This window comes from Onychomys torridus, chromosome 7, assembly GCF_903995425.1.
Source record: "Onychomys torridus chromosome 7, mOncTor1.1, whole genome shotgun sequence".
NCBI lineage: Eukaryota > Metazoa > Chordata > Mammalia > Rodentia > Cricetidae > Onychomys > Onychomys torridus.
In genome coordinates, this window is record NC_050449.1 from 66,022,968 (window position 1) to 66,038,368 (window position 15,401).

The window sequence follows — 15,401 nt, forward strand, 5'->3', positions numbered from 1 at the left end:
ATCATATATGTGATGTTATGTACTATATATGCATATGTATGCTTATACACACACATTATAAAGCTGTTTTAATCTGGCTGAGGTGTTTGCTCATTGTAGTTTTACTGTTTATTTCCCGGAAAGGAATGTTAGTGGTTGGTTGTAAGTCTTCAAGAAATGTCTATTTAGGTCTTTTTGCTCTCTTGATCTCTCTCCCTTCTCTTTCTCCCCCTCTCCCATGGTTCCCCTCTCCCTCTCTCCTTGCTATGAGTTAGAATCCATACATGGTTGGTTTTCTGGGATTTGTTTTGTTTTGTTATGTTTTTCAGAGACAAGGTCTCTGTATAGCTCTGGCCACCCTGGAACTCGCGAAGATCCTCCCAGGCACTGGGATTAAAGGCGTGCACCACCATGCTAGGCTCATGCATGTTTTGGGTTTTAACATTTTTAACCTATTCTGTGGTTTGTTCCCTCTCTCTCTCTGTTGTTTCCCTTGCTGTGCAGCTTTGTAATAACTGCTGTTGTGTGTCATATCTTAATAAAATCAAACCAAACCAAAAACATGCCTAGTTCCACATGGTGGGGCTTCCTGGCCTTTTCTACCTCCATGGCTAACACCTCATTAGTGCAGTGTCTTGTAGCTGGCTTTGGATTAGCTGGGGTTTGCCTGTTGCTCCTATCTCAAGGTCACTTTGGTGATGTGTGCTCTTGTAGTTCCCTGTGAGTTACATAATTGTTTTTCCTGTTTCTGAAGAATGCTCTGGGTGTTGCTGCCACAGGGATTGCAATAATTACAGACCTCTCTGGGCAGTCTGTATAAGACACTAGCAATTTACTTGTCTCTAGTGTCCTTCATCAGTACTGTATAGTTCTCAATACAGACATCTTCAATCTCATTGGTTAAATTTAGTCTTAAATGTTGTTAGATATTACAAATGGGATTCCTGTAAATTTTCTTTCACATTTGGCCATCTGTGCATGAAAATACCACGTCTTTCCCTTGTGTGTTTTATGCTAGGGCTTGAACCTGGCGTCTCATATGTGCTCTGTATATGCTCTACCACTGAGCTATAGCTCAAGCTGTGATTTTGCTACTGTTGCTACTGAGTTTTATGTGTTGGTTTTATATCGTATAACTTTACTCAGTTGATTTGATCTGAAAATTTTTTGATAGTGAACAGTTCAACTTTTTCTTCTCAGTCATATTCTTTTTCTTTCTCTTGTTATCTCTTGTTGGCACTTCTGTTATGATTTAAAAAAAAAAATTTTTACATGTGTTTGCCTGCATGTATGTGTACTACATGTATGCAGTGCTCAAAAAGGCCAGAAGAGGGCATCATATCCACTGGAACTGGAGTTACATATGCTTGTGAGCCACCATATGGGTGTTGGAAACCAAACCTGAGTCCTCCGCAAGAGCAAGCAGCCAGTGCTCTTCACTGTCTGATTTCAGAGCTTGTAGGTGTGGCCAGCCTGGCCTGTGGTCAGGACAGCTATGAATGCAGCCCAACACAAATAGCAAACTTACAATACTATGCAAAATTTTTGTGTTTATTTGTAATTCTGTTGCACAGTTCTCCAGGGTGAACTTTGTAGATACACAAATATCATGTGAGGATAAGCTTCAACTTTTCCTGCTCGAGATGTTAGCTAGGCATTTGTCATCTGTTGAAATACATTCCTTCTGTAACCTACTTTGTGGAGTTTTTGTTGTGAATGGTGTTCAGTCTTGGGCTTTTCTGCTCTACTGAATTTGCAGACTTTCTTCATTCTCTCATTGTGACGTACCTTTATTGATTTGAATGTTGAATCAACTAGGATGAGTTTTTTATGCACAGTTGGAAGCTGTTTGCTGGGTCATGGTGGCATTTCTGCACACAAGATGATCGGGATATCAGACTGTGGGAGTTGTTGGTTTGGTTTTGTTTACTTGTTTGTTGCCCTTGCGTGGTTTTGGAATCAGGGAGATCATAATCGAATTTGGAAGTCTTTTTTTTTTTTTCCGGAGCTGAGGACCGAACCCAGGGCCTTGTGCTTGGTAGGCAAGTGCTCTACCATGAGTAAATTCCCAACCCCTGGAAAAGTCTTTATGTCAATGTTTTAGAATAGTCTTCTAAATGTTTGGTAGAAGTTAGCAGTGAAGCCATCAGGTCCTGGGTTTTTCTTTGAGGAGATTGTTTTTAAATATTTATTTTTATTTTATGTGTTTGTATATTCCTGTGTGCATGTTTGTACATCATGTTTGCGCAGGAGTCCATGGAGGTCAGAAAAGGGCCTCGAGTCCCTGGAATTGGTGATTGTGACCTGCCATGTGGGTGCTGGGACCTGAACTTGGGTCCTCTGCAGTAGCATTCTTAACCACTGAGCCGCCTCTCTGGCTCCCAATGGGACTTTTTATTCTGGATTTGATCTTCTTGACTTCCTTCTCACTGTGGGTCTGTTCAGTTTTCTGTCTCCTCATAGTTAAGGCTTGGTAGGTTGTATATCTCCAGAAATTAATTCTTTCTGTTACCTGAATTATTTGAGATAATAATTTATATTACTCTTACAATCCTTTGTACACAGTACAATGGGTGTGTCTCTTTTCATCTCTAACTAGGTCTTTCCTCTCTCTTGGCTAATGGTCACTGACACTGTGTTTCGACAACCAGCTGTTTGATGTGGGTTGAGTACATCCGGCATCTGCAATTGCTTGGGACAGAAGTTGGGATTTTGTTGTTGTGGTTATTGATTTTTATCTTGGAATAGTTAAAATATACATAATATGATGTGTTGAGAATGAGACCTAACGCTAAAAGTGAAATTCATTGGTCTGTTTGAGACAGTGACTCACATCCCCCACACTGGCATTGAGCTCCTGCTGAGCAGCACACTGCTGACCCTCCTTCCTCCACCTCCTGCACACTAGGGTTTCGGGCACGCACCGCCATGCCCAGTTAGCATTATTCCTTTTACTTATTTATTCATTCTTACTCTTTTCTTATTTGTGAGTGTGGATGTGACCTGTGCTTGTCCTCTTGCGTTTGTGAGTCAGAGGACAGCTTGCAGGAGCTGGTTCTCTTTCCACCATGGGACCCATCCCAGGGATCAGGGACCCTGGTATCAAGGCATCAGGTCTGGGGGCAGGTGCCCTTTCTGTTGACCTATTTCACTGGCCTCTGTTTAATAATGGACCTTATTCTCACAGCCTGGAGGTAATTTTACACATTACTTTTGGTGGACATGTTTTACCTGCAACCTGCCACATGAAGTCAGATTTGGTATTTTACACCTAGCGTGTCAAACTATGACAAAAACAACTAGATTCTGCAGGATTTGGGATTTGACTTTCCAGGTTAGGGCTACATGACCTGTTATTTTTGTAATTTATTTCTTCTTTGGTCTTTCCTGTTTTCCTTGTACTCATCAGATTGGATTTGGTTTCAGTATATTACTTGGACATTTCTGCGGTGCTAAGATGACACTTCCTTCTTATACAGGCATTTGGTTGCATTCCCATTTTGTATAAAGAGTTTTAAATTTGCTTTATTCTGATGAGCCCACTGGTTACTCAGGAACATGGTGTGTAATTTGCATGTGTTTATAAAGTTTCAAAGTTCCTCTTGTTCTATTTTATATACCATCATAGTCCAGAAAGATCCATGGTACAATGTGTCTTCTTAAATCTGTTAAGACATGTGATCTCATCTGGAGGATGTTCTGTACATTGGAGAAGGTATGTATTATGCTATTGGAGGGAGTGTTCCATGTCTTTTTAGGCTTTAGGCTAATGTGTAAATTAAGTCCAGTGTGTATGTTTCTTTGTGGTTTTTGGACACCAAGCAAGTGTGTTATGTGTCCCAGGCTGGCCTTGAACTTGCTATTTGCCTGAAGATGATCTGAACATCTTACCCTCTTGTGTCTGTCCTTGTTGATGGTCTCATGGGTGGGGACCGCCAAACTAGATGATGAGGTGCTGGAGGTGAACTCCAGATTTTGTGCATCCAGGCAAACACTCTGAGCCACAGCCAAGTCCAGGGTTTCTTTTGATTCTTGTGTCTGGCCTGCCATTGAGTGTGGGTAATAGCTGTCTCCTACCATTGCCACATGCAGTGTGTCTCTCCTTTGTGCAGATGTCTAGATCTTTTAGCTCTGTTGTTGGTACATGCATGCTCACCACTGTTACTTGTTGATGACTTAATCTTTTTGCCATTATGTAAGGTTTTCTTTGCCTCTTTTTATAGCTTTTGACTTAATATCTATTTTAAGTACCCAGTTCCTCTTTTTTTTTTTTTTTTTGACAGTGTTTTTCTGAATAGCCCTGGCTGTCCTTGAACTCACTTAGTAGACCAGGCTGACCTCGAACTCTTGAGATCCATCTGCCATTCAGTCTCTGTTCTGTGAAATGAGTCTTTCAAAGGCTTCATAGGAATTTTAGTCACTCTATACACTGCCTGGGTTTGTGTGTCACTCTGACACAGGCTAGAACCATCAGAGAGGAAGGAGCCTCAGTTGAGAAAATGCCTCCCTGAGACTCAGCAGTAGGGCACTTCCTTCATTAGTGACTGATGGTGGATGGGGCCACCCCTGGCTGTTGGTCTTGGGTTCTATAAGAAAGCAGGCTGAGAAAACCACCATGAGCAAGCCAGAAGGCAGCACTCCTCCAAGGCCTCTATATCAGCTCTTGCCTCCAGGCTCTGGCCCTGTTTGAGTTCCTGTCCTGACTTCCTTCAGTTAGAACAGCAATATGGAGGTGGAAGCTGAATCAACCCTTCCCTCCCCAACTTGTTTTTTGGTCCTGGTGTTTTGTCTCAGCACTGGCAACCGTCACTAACCCCAGCCCATCACTGGAGAACGTCATCCACTCTGCCGAAGCTCGTGCTGGAGGCTCTGCTGCTTTGCTGCTGTTTGCTCTGCCTCCTGCTCCGCTGACTCTCTTCTTCCTCCTGCTTTCTTCAGAGTTTACAGAGTTTTCTCTAATGTTAAGTTCATTGCTTTTCACCCATGTATATCCCTTACAAGTTCTTGTTCTTTTGTGCTGGGAACTTTAACTCTAATTACAAAAAAAAGCACCGTGTATTTCTCCTGTTCTCTTCGTTTGTGGGTCAGTTACATCTTTTATATTGTATACTCTTGACCAGACTGTCACCACTTTTTTCAACACTTCCAACTTTAATTAAAGATGAGAGTGATTTTCAGGCCTCCTCAGTGTTAGCACGCTCTCAGTTTGACTGAATTGAACTACTTACAAGTGGGCTCTATCTCATCCATGCTGCTCATTAGCATCCCTTTCTTTCAGCTTGAAGAACTTGTTCATGTTTCTTGTAAGGCAGGTCTGGTGGTGATGAACTCACATGGGCTAGTTTGAGAAAATGTTACCTGTCTATCTCTGAAGGATGGCTTAGCTGGGTTCACTATTCTTGGCAGGTTTTGTCCTTTAGAGCTTTGAATATATCACTCCACCCTCTTACTGCCTTCCAGGTTTCTGAGAGACATGAGCGGCCAGGAGTCCAACTCATTCAAATTGGATCCAGTTCCTTTGCTCTTGGTGCTTTTTAGGATGTGTTGTCTGTCTTTGACAGGCTGAGACTACGCCATGGGCTAGTCCTACGTGGAGGAAATCATTATCAGCCTTTGCTCTTCCTGTACCTGAATAGTTTATCTTCCAATCTAGAAAGCGTTGTCTCTTAATCGGTTCACCCTTGTTCTCCCATCCTGTGCCAGCTTCTCCTGTGTTTACTTGAGAAGCTGTACTCCTCTTTCCTCTCCCGACTCCTCCATATTGCCCTCTCCAGGGTGACAGATCCTTCTGGTGACAGTTGATGCTCTACTGCCTTTTCATTTTGCTCACTGAATTTTCATTTTTAAATAAAAAGCCGACTCTCTTAAGACAGCTCATTTGAATCATCAGTTTGTGTATGTTCATCATTTTGGGGTCAGTCACTGGCTGTGGTGGTATTGTGTTCCCTAAAATATTGTGCACCCTAATAAACATATCTGGGGTCAGAGACAGAACAGCCACAATATTAAACATAGACGTTAGGCAGTGGTAGCACACACCTTTAATCCTAGCATTCCAGAGGCATAAATCCCTCTGGATCTCTGTGAGTTCAAGACAACATTGGCAACAGCTAGGCACGGTGACTCACGCCTTTAATCCCAGGGAGTGGTGGCAGAAAGCAGAAAGGTATATAAGGCATGAAGACCAGAAACTAGAAGCATTTGGCTGGTTAAACTTTCAGGCTTTTGAGCAACAGTTCATCTGAGATGCATTCTGGATGAGGACTCAGAGGCTTCCAGTCTGAGGAAACAGGATCAGCTGAGGAACTGGCAAGGTGAAGAAGCTGTGGCTTGTTCAGCTTCTCTGATCTTTCAGCACTCACCCCAATAACTGGCCTCAGGTTTGATTTTGTTAAAACTCTTTAAGATTCCTGCTACAACTGGCACCTTAGTTTATATGGTGATATCTCCAACCCCTTTTTAGACCCTGTGGGTAGACATCACCATCCTGCATTGAGAAAGCAGGCACTTATTCAGGCTTTGCAGCCTGGCTTTGGCCTAGAATGTCAGCTGCTCTTATCTCCATCTCACTCCCTGCAGCCAGTGCAGCACCAGCATGCCTCAAGCCCAAGGTCCCCGCAGCTAGTTCAGTGTGGACTACAATGCCATGCCATGGTGCAGCACCCAGGACGGGGCTGCAAACTGGCAGGGCACACAGCTGAGGCCTGCCAGTCATGGAGGTTCTAAGTTCACATACAAGGCAAGGCTGCTGCAGCCGGCCACAGAGATGTGGGCTGGAACTTCAGGCTGTCGACAGCAGGAACCATGGGTTCCATTTTAGCACCAGGGCAGCATATTTACTGATGATCTAGGGCCAAGACTTGGCTGGGTTTTACTGTCATTGGCCCAGTGCTGGAGACCAATGAGGTTTCTTTCCCCTATCTGTCACTGTCTCTCTCTGCTGTGCTAGAGGAAGGGAGAACTGCCCTTGTCCTGCTCAGTAAAGTTTCTTTGGCTGTAACTAGGGTCTGCCACTTCTCACCTAGGTGTTGCTCACCCCTCTTTTCAAGGTATCTCTGTGTGTGCATGATTACTGAAAATGAGAACACAGGGCCCCTGAAGACAGACCTGAGTTCCAGCCTATTTGAATGCAGCAGCCTTGGGTAACAGGCAGACACCAGTAGCCAAGATGGGGAATCTCTGGGGTCTTGTCCTGCCATCTTGCTCTGTCCTCTGCCAGGTCTGGTAGGTTGTAAAAAAGAATTAAGAGTCAAAGTCTTGGTTCTTTTTCAAGACAAAAGTCTTGTTTCTTTATGTTACAACTATTAAAGAAAAAGGGGGGTTGGGGATTTAGCTCAGTGGTAGAGCGTTTGCCTAGCAAACGCAAGGCCCTGGGTTCGGTCCTCAGCTCAAAAAAAAAGAAAAAAAAAGAAAAAAGTAAAAGGAAGTAAAGTCAGTGTTACAGTCTTGCTTTGCCTCAGAATGTCCTTCCAAACACTTTATTTCAGCAAGTCCATACCTGAATTTTTTATTTCACAAATATTTTCATTACTTATGAACAGTAAAGAAGCACTACATTTTCATGTTGAAGAAACTATCACAAATAAGCATCAAATTAAAATCGCTCACTCATGAACTGCCCCACTCAAGAGCTTTCATGAACTCTTCCTCACTGAAAGACAGCATCTTGGCAGCTTCAATATGCATCTGTTAAAAAAAAATCAATATTGTCTGATTCAGAGAAAGCCACACCACAGGAAATTTGTGTTAATATGCTATCAATAAACAAGCCCCATTGTTGGAACACATAATCTAATTATGCAAGTTTTTTTTTTTGCTTTTTTGTTTTGGTTTTTTGAGTCAGGGTTTCTCTATGTAATAGCACTGGCTATCCTGGAACTCACTTTGTAGACCAGGCTGGCCTCAAACTCATAGAGACCCGCCTGCCTCTGCTTCCTGAGTGCTGGGATTAAAGGCATGTGCCACTTGGGGGTTGGGGATTTAGCTCAGTGGTAGAGCGCTTGCCTAGCGAGCAAAAGGCCCTGGGTTCGATCTTCAGCTCCAAAAAAAAAAAAAAAAAAAAAAAAGGCATGTGCCACCATGCCCAGCACAAGTGTAACATTTTAAATGGGCATTACATTTATTACATTCAAGACTAAACTACCGTTGAAAGAATAATTCAGTTATTATTTTATCTGATCTTTGAAACAAGAAAGTGAGAGAACTGTGTGAATTGTCTTTTGTCACGTTTCAAGAAAGGTACAATGTGCCTTGGAATTACTATTCAAAGTTTGAAGAGGGAAATCATCCACTAAAATGAGTCATTCTCATGTATGATATACTTTCTGTAGTTGGGAAGGACCGTATTTTTATACACACACACACACACACACACACACACACACACATGCACACAAATGTATATATAAATTTAATATATTAAAATACATATATTTTTTTGAACTAGTGCTGCTCACTATGTATTACGCATATGTGACTTAATATGTATAAAGTGCATCTTTAGGTACAATTTTATGTGTAACATTCCAAAGGAAGGAAAGCCCTGTACTCTACAGTGGGAAGGTCTCTAGCATCTGGTACAGCTTCTGTTGTTCGACTCACCTTCTGCCTTTTCAAAATGTCAATTAACTTCAATTGTTTCTTGAACCCTATCATTAATTCTCCTTTTTGTCTTTCTAGCTTCTTGTTTTCTGATTTTAACACTTCAATTTTTTGGTGGTCTTCATTTGCAATATCCTACAAAAGAAAAAAATTAGTTGAAATATAAGATTGCTCTTTTTACTAAATAACTTAATGACAGCTCACTTATTAAAAATTTTTCAAAATGTATTTTAAAAAATAACTTTGAATTCTAAGAAATCTAAACTTGACAGGACTTAAAAACCTAAGAATTTTTAGTAGCAGAATCTGCATGTGATCTGATCCTTTGAGGTAGGCACTACATATTAAACCAGCTTTCTGACAGGACTTTCCAGTGTATGCCAGCTACGAAATCCAAGAGCGAGCCTCAAAACCTGCACACACATTTTCCTTAAACCACCGGCAGACAATATCACGTCCAGGGTGAGAGTTCCAGGAGCCTGTGAAAGACTTATTCTAAAGAGCTGAGCAGAGAACTTACCCACCGCAATGGCAAGGGCAGCAAACCTCTAATCTCAGTAGAGATAGGTCAGGAGAAGTTACTAGGTCCAGGAAGATCTATCTGTACCTGCAGTACTGAAGAAAAGCTTTCACAAAAGGAGGAAGATGCTGGAGGAGCTAGGATTCTACACACGTTTTTAAAGAGGGGAAAGCAAGGGACACTGGAAAACAGTATGGTGAATGTAAGTAACTTTAAAGAGATCCCCCTTCCCAAAGAAAAAGTCGAAGAGTGATGTTATCAATATGGCCACTGAGGAAGCCCCAGGCCCACCTTCTAGCCCTGAAACAGCATAGACAGAGTCACTTGGTGAACTCTAGAAACCAAGGAGGCAGCAAGAGTGTGGTTACCCATCAAGCAAAAAAAAAAAAGTGTGGTGGTATTGTGTTCCCCAAAATATTATGCACCCTAATAAACTTATCTGGGGTCAGAGAACAGAAAAGCCACAATATTAAACAGAGGTTAGGCAGTGGCACTCACACCTTTAATCCTAGCATTCCAGAGGCAGAAATCCCTCTGGATCTCTGTGAGTTCAATGCCACATTGGAAACAGCCAGGCATGGAGACACACGCTTTTAATTCCAGGAAGTGAGCCTTTAATCCCAGGGACTAATGGCAGAAGGCAGAAAGGTATATAAGGCGTGAGGACCAGAAACTAGAAGCATTTGGCTGGTTAAGCTTTTAGGCTTTGAAGCAGCACAGTTCAGCTGAGATCCATTCTGGATAAGGACTCAGAAGCTTCCAATCTGAGGAAATAGGATCATCTGAGGAACTGGCAAGGTGAGGTAGCTGTGGCTTGTTCTGCCTCTCTGATCCTCCAGCATTCACCCCAATAACTGGCCCTGGATTGCTTTTATTAATAAGAACTTTAAAGATTCCTGCTATACCACACTCCACCATGTAGCGACTCCATGGATACAATCCACAGTACCCCAGACGAGTGAGTCTGCCGTGGATCTGAGTGAAGAGTGGCATCCACAGAAGAGGCAGCGCTGTTAAAGGCTGCTGCAGTTTGCAAATGATGGGGTTAGTTTACCACTTCAAATAGAGTCCTGTAACTTTATGGCTCCATCAGAAGGCATACCAGTGACCATACATGAGAGACGAAGGGAGGCTAGTGAAAGGACGTGAGGCAAAAACCAGACCCACTGAGAACAGGAAAACGTCAGTAAGGAGCCCATCCTTCTCCGTAATTAACTACAGGGGCTAAGCAACTGAAAATGTGCGAGCTGGAAAAGATGGATGAAAATAGAACATGATCCAACTATACTCTGCCCGCAGGTAACTAATTTTAGCCCGAAAGACATGTACGCTGAATGGAAGAAGATAATCCACAGAAACAGGAGCCAAAAGAAATGAGCCTATTTTTGTCGGATGTTTGTGGAGCCCTCCCGCAGTCACAATTATGAAGAGGCAAGAACATTCCATGACAGAAGGGTCTACTCGCTAAGCTGTGGCAGTGGTATGAGCATCAGTTATAAGCATGCCTAACCTAGGATGCAAACATGAACAGATTCAAAGGCAGAGGTCACTACAATCAAAGTAGACGCTTTAGCATCTTTCTTTCGGTCATGCATAGTCACTAGACCCATCAGTAAGGAAATGGGCTGCAAATGAACTGGAACCAAGAGACTCCTAATAATAACGGAATCGTTTTCTCAAATGCAACCAGGTCATTTTCCAGAACCATATACTTTTTTTTTTTTTTTTTTTTTAAAGATTATAGACGATTGTGAGCCACCATGTGGTTGCTAGGAATTGAACTCAGGACCTCTGGAAGAGCAGCCAGTGCTCTTAACCTCTGAGCCAACTCTCCATAAATCTTAACAGGTTCAAGAAGACTGAACCATACAGTGTCTTCTGTAACAGTGGACTGAAGGTAGACACGAAATATGTATAAGCTAAGCACATACTGAGTCTGCTTCCCGGCACTGTAACAAAACGCCCGGGACAACCTGAGGGAGGCTTGCACTCCTCAGTACCAGCAGTTCAGTCCGCACTCACTGGGCCCAGTTGCCCTGGGCCTGTGGAGCACAGAATGCAAGGCGAAAGCACACAGCAGAGGACAGCAGTGGACTTTCAAGAAGCTAGCAAGCAAAGAGAGAGGAAAGGGCTCAGTTCCCAATATTCCCTTCAAAAGCACACCCCCAGTGACCTGATGCCCTTGCACCAGGGACCATCTCCTAAAAGTTTTACCACCTCCCAGTAATGTGGACACAGGACCAAGCAAGCCTTCAACATAAGCTTTCAGGGACATTCAAGAACCAAAATACAGGGGCTGGAGAGACGGCTCAGCAGTTATGAGCACTGGTTGCTCTCCCCTCTTCCCCCTCCTCCAGGTACTGAGTTCAATTCCCAGCAACCACATGGTGACTCACAACCTCTTCTGGCATGCAAGTGTATAGGCAGACAGAACATTCACACATACAAAATACATAAATAATTAAAAAAATATATAATAAATTCAAACTACCCAATTTTCAAAGAATATTAGAAAATCTCTTCAAGCACCAACATATACAGGAGAGAATATGACATTCCTATGTGGGATGGTCACAGCCATGACACATTGAAGAATGATCTCAAATCAACCTAACTCTTCACAGTCGGGAGAAAGAAATGGAGGCTGGCAGAGATGGAAATGATAAAAAGAGAGCATACATAAGCGAATTAATAGAACAGAGAAACAGAGATTACAGACAGTTTGCTCCTTGTGACTATCAACAAACCTTCGGGTACACCAACAAAAAAAAAAAAAAGAGGGAAAATTATAGGGAGTGAACCAGAAATCACAGAGCGGCCATTGCAGCCGACCTTACAGGAATAAAAAGGACTGGGTGAGTAGAACACTGTATGACCTAGATGAAATTAATCCCTATAATCGCAATTCACCAAAACTCAATAAATACAAATTTCAGAGAGTTAGGAGTTTGGATCACCAATCAGACTCCCAACAAAGAAAAGTAGAGAAGCAGATGGCTTCATTGATGAGGTCTATCACAGCCTTAAATAATTGACACCATTCACTCACATACACCCAGAACTGAAAAAGACAGACTATTTTTTCCATTAGTATTTTGTTACAACAAAATTCTTAAGGCTGGGTAACTCTGTAGAGAAAAGCTGTTTCATTTTTAGTTTAAAATATTTGTATATCAATTAGTTCCACAACACCAAATAGCCAGTCTGGTCCTGAAAACAAACCTACAAATAACATTACACAGACTGAGGAGGTTGAGGAATATATATGTATATGCATATATGTATGTAACAACAATTTAAAAAAGAGGCCGTGAATTTGAAAGAGCAAGAAGGGATATGTAGGACTTGGAGGGAGGAAAGGCAAGGGAGAAATAATATAATAATCTCATAAATTTTTTAACTTTTATTTTTTGAATAAAAATATTCAAATGTCTGTGTATCTGTACCATGTGTGTGCCTAGTGCATGCGGAGGCCAGAAGAGGATGTCCTATTTCCTAGAACTGGAGCTATGAATAGCTGTGAGCCATCACATGGGGTTGGAAAACAAACCAAGAGAAAGGTGCTCTAAACTGCTGGGTCATCTCTCCAGCCCCCAAAAGTGGTTAATTTAGCTCACAGTTATACAGATTCGAGGGCATGGATCCAGCAACAGCCTAGCTCTGGTGAGGGCCTCAGCACACAGCACAACAGAGGCAGGAATGTGGTCAGAGAAGACTGGATAGACACTATGATCCCACAGTCCCTTCTGAGGGCACAGCCCCAAGTGATCTAAGGACCTCCCAGGTCACACCTCTTAAGTGGTCCATACCACCTCCTAACAGCACCAAGACTGGGACCCAGCTTCTAATGATACTCAAGCCACTGAAGAACAAAACCAAGCTCTATCTAAGCAACACCCAAACCCATTCTCAGGGAAACCAAAGCCAGACTTAAGGCATCACAGGAAAACCTCAGATCTGTATCACTGATGAAATCTGAAGCAAATCAAAGTCAGTAACACACTGAGAGGATTATAGATGATGACCAAGTGAAGGAAATGTATTGCCAGAACAGAAGGATGGTTCAATACACAAAATTCAATGTTAATATTATCTCTGATGATACTGAAAAAGTATTTGATGGGTCAATAATTTTTGGTGAGAAAAATGAAGTTTTTTAGTTTTAGCGCTTTTACTCAAGTCCATTCACACACACACACACACACACACACACACACACACACACACACACACATGGGTAGGTTGCACTCTCCTAGCACCATTTTTCAAGAGACTGTCCTTTCCTGATTTTTTAACACCTGTGTAAGAAAAAAAAGTCATTTGATTATGTAGGTGAGGTTTTCTTTCTGAGGTCCATGATATTTACTTGTATTTATTTCCCTTTTTTTTAAGTTTTATTTATGTGTATGAATGTTTTGCCTGCATGTAGTCTGTGCACCTCATACAGAAGAAGGTGTCATATCCCCGGAACTGGAGTTACAGCTGGCTGTAAGCTGCCACGAGGGCACTGGAAACAGTATCTGGGTCCTCTACAAAGACAGCGAGTGCTCCAGATGCACGCACACACACTTGAGTAAAAGCACTGAAACTAAAAAACGTCATAACACTGGATTTAGCAGAGATTGACTGGACGGCCCAGAAGCACAGGCAACAGAGGAAAAGCAAACTGGACCGTATCAAACAGAGGACACAAAAAGGCAGTCTGCTGAGTGCAAGAGTATTTGCAAGCCATACACATCTGCACAAGGCTTAACGTCCACAATACACAATACAACGTAAAATTTAACAAGGGACTTGACTGGACGTTTCTCTAAAGAAGAGGACAGACAAATGGTTACTAAATACAAGATGCTGAACCCATGACTTACAGCAAAGTGCATATAGAGATGTGCAAATTAAAACCTCAACAAAAGAAACCATTAGGATGATTGGTATCAATAAAAATCAAAACAACAAATGTTGATGATATGGGAATACTTGGTCCTTTCTACATTGCAAGTAGATATGTAAAGTGATACAGCTGCCATGAAAACCAAACTGAAGAGCATCACCTCTGATCTGGCATTTCCACTTCAGAATATATACCCCAAACAAAAACAAGACCTCATTCAGATCTGGGCTTCTCCATTCCCAGTGGCACTCCTGATACTAGCCAACAGTACAAAATCCAAGCACCCACCAAGAGATGAACAAGCAAACAGTGGCATGGAAATATGATGGGTTGTTATTGAGCCTTCACAGGAATCAAATTTGAAAAGATGGAATAACCCTGAGAACACTGTATTGAGCTAAATAAGCCAATCAAAAAGATAAGTATGTGATTCTACTCATAGGAGTAACGTAAAGGACCTACAGAAGTCAGATTCACAGTCAGAAATAGAAGGTGCTGCCAGGGCCTGGGGTGTGGGGCTACTGAGTTCCCTTTTCCCATGATGAAAAGTGTGAAGACTGCCAGGGAGTGGCGCCACATGCCTTTAATCCCAGCACTCAGGAGGCAGAGGCAGGAGGATCTCTGTGAGTTCGAGGCCAGCCTGGTCTACAGAGCGAGTTCCAGGAAAGGCGCAAAGCTACACAGAGGAACCCTGTCTAGAAAAAAAAAAGAAAGAAAGAAAGAAAGAAAGAAAGAAAGAAAGAAAGAAAGAAAGAAAGAAAGAAAGAAAAGAAGGTAAATTTTACGTGTGCTTTACCATAAAAATTAATGCAATTGTAAAGAGCATAAGATAACTGCTTAAAAGGTTTGTAGGTAATCTCTGAACTTCTGTGTTACCTAAATACAGTTCAAGATGGTAATAAACACTGAAGTGTGGACAAAGAAGTGCAGACGAGCCAGTGAAAGGAGCACAGTTGTTGATGACAGACAAGCTGTCCATATCAGAAATGATGTTAAGTGTCGGATAAACACTCCCAATTAAAAAGAGATTGCTAGGCTGGATCACAAAAAGCCAAGCTCGGCAGCTGCATCGTCTGGAAGATGTAACGCAGTAAAGTAGGACAAGTACAGAAGACTCGCAGTGGTAACGGTAACTGAGGAGAGCTCAAGCTGCTTTACTACCAAGGTTATATCAGGGCGCAGGCTACAGCCCGGAATAACACAGTCATTTTCCAAGTGGCCAATTCATCAAGAAGACACAACACCACTGAATGTCCTGTCTAGTATCAGCGCTGACACACAGGATGCAGATGTGGATAAAGCTGCAGAGGAAACGGACAGATCCAGCTTCATTTATACCCCTTTACTCATTGATAGAAATACACGGAAAATATGGGAAGTGCCAAACACATGAGCAACTGTCAAGTGACT

The 15,401-nt window shown here is 42.3% G+C and overlaps 1 protein-coding gene across 4 annotated transcripts in view; it reads right to left on the reverse strand.

Moving 5' to 3' along the window:
* Positions 1–7,362: 7,362 nt before the first annotated feature.
* The window catches only part of Tex9 (testis expressed 9), a 71,114-nt gene continuing 63,075 nt past the window's right edge, over positions 7,363–15,401 (reverse strand). For all 4 annotated transcript variants that reach the window (XM_036193412.1, XM_036193411.1, XM_036193413.1 and 1 more), the window contains 2 exons: positions 8,581–8,715; positions 7,363–7,665 (listed from right to left, as the gene is read on the reverse strand). In XM_036193412.1, the coding sequence (XP_036049305.1) occupies positions 7,588–7,665; positions 8,581–8,715 (213 nt within the window). In that variant the 3' untranslated portion in view covers positions 7,363–7,587. The remainder of the gene's footprint in view (positions 7,666–8,580; positions 8,716–15,401) is intronic.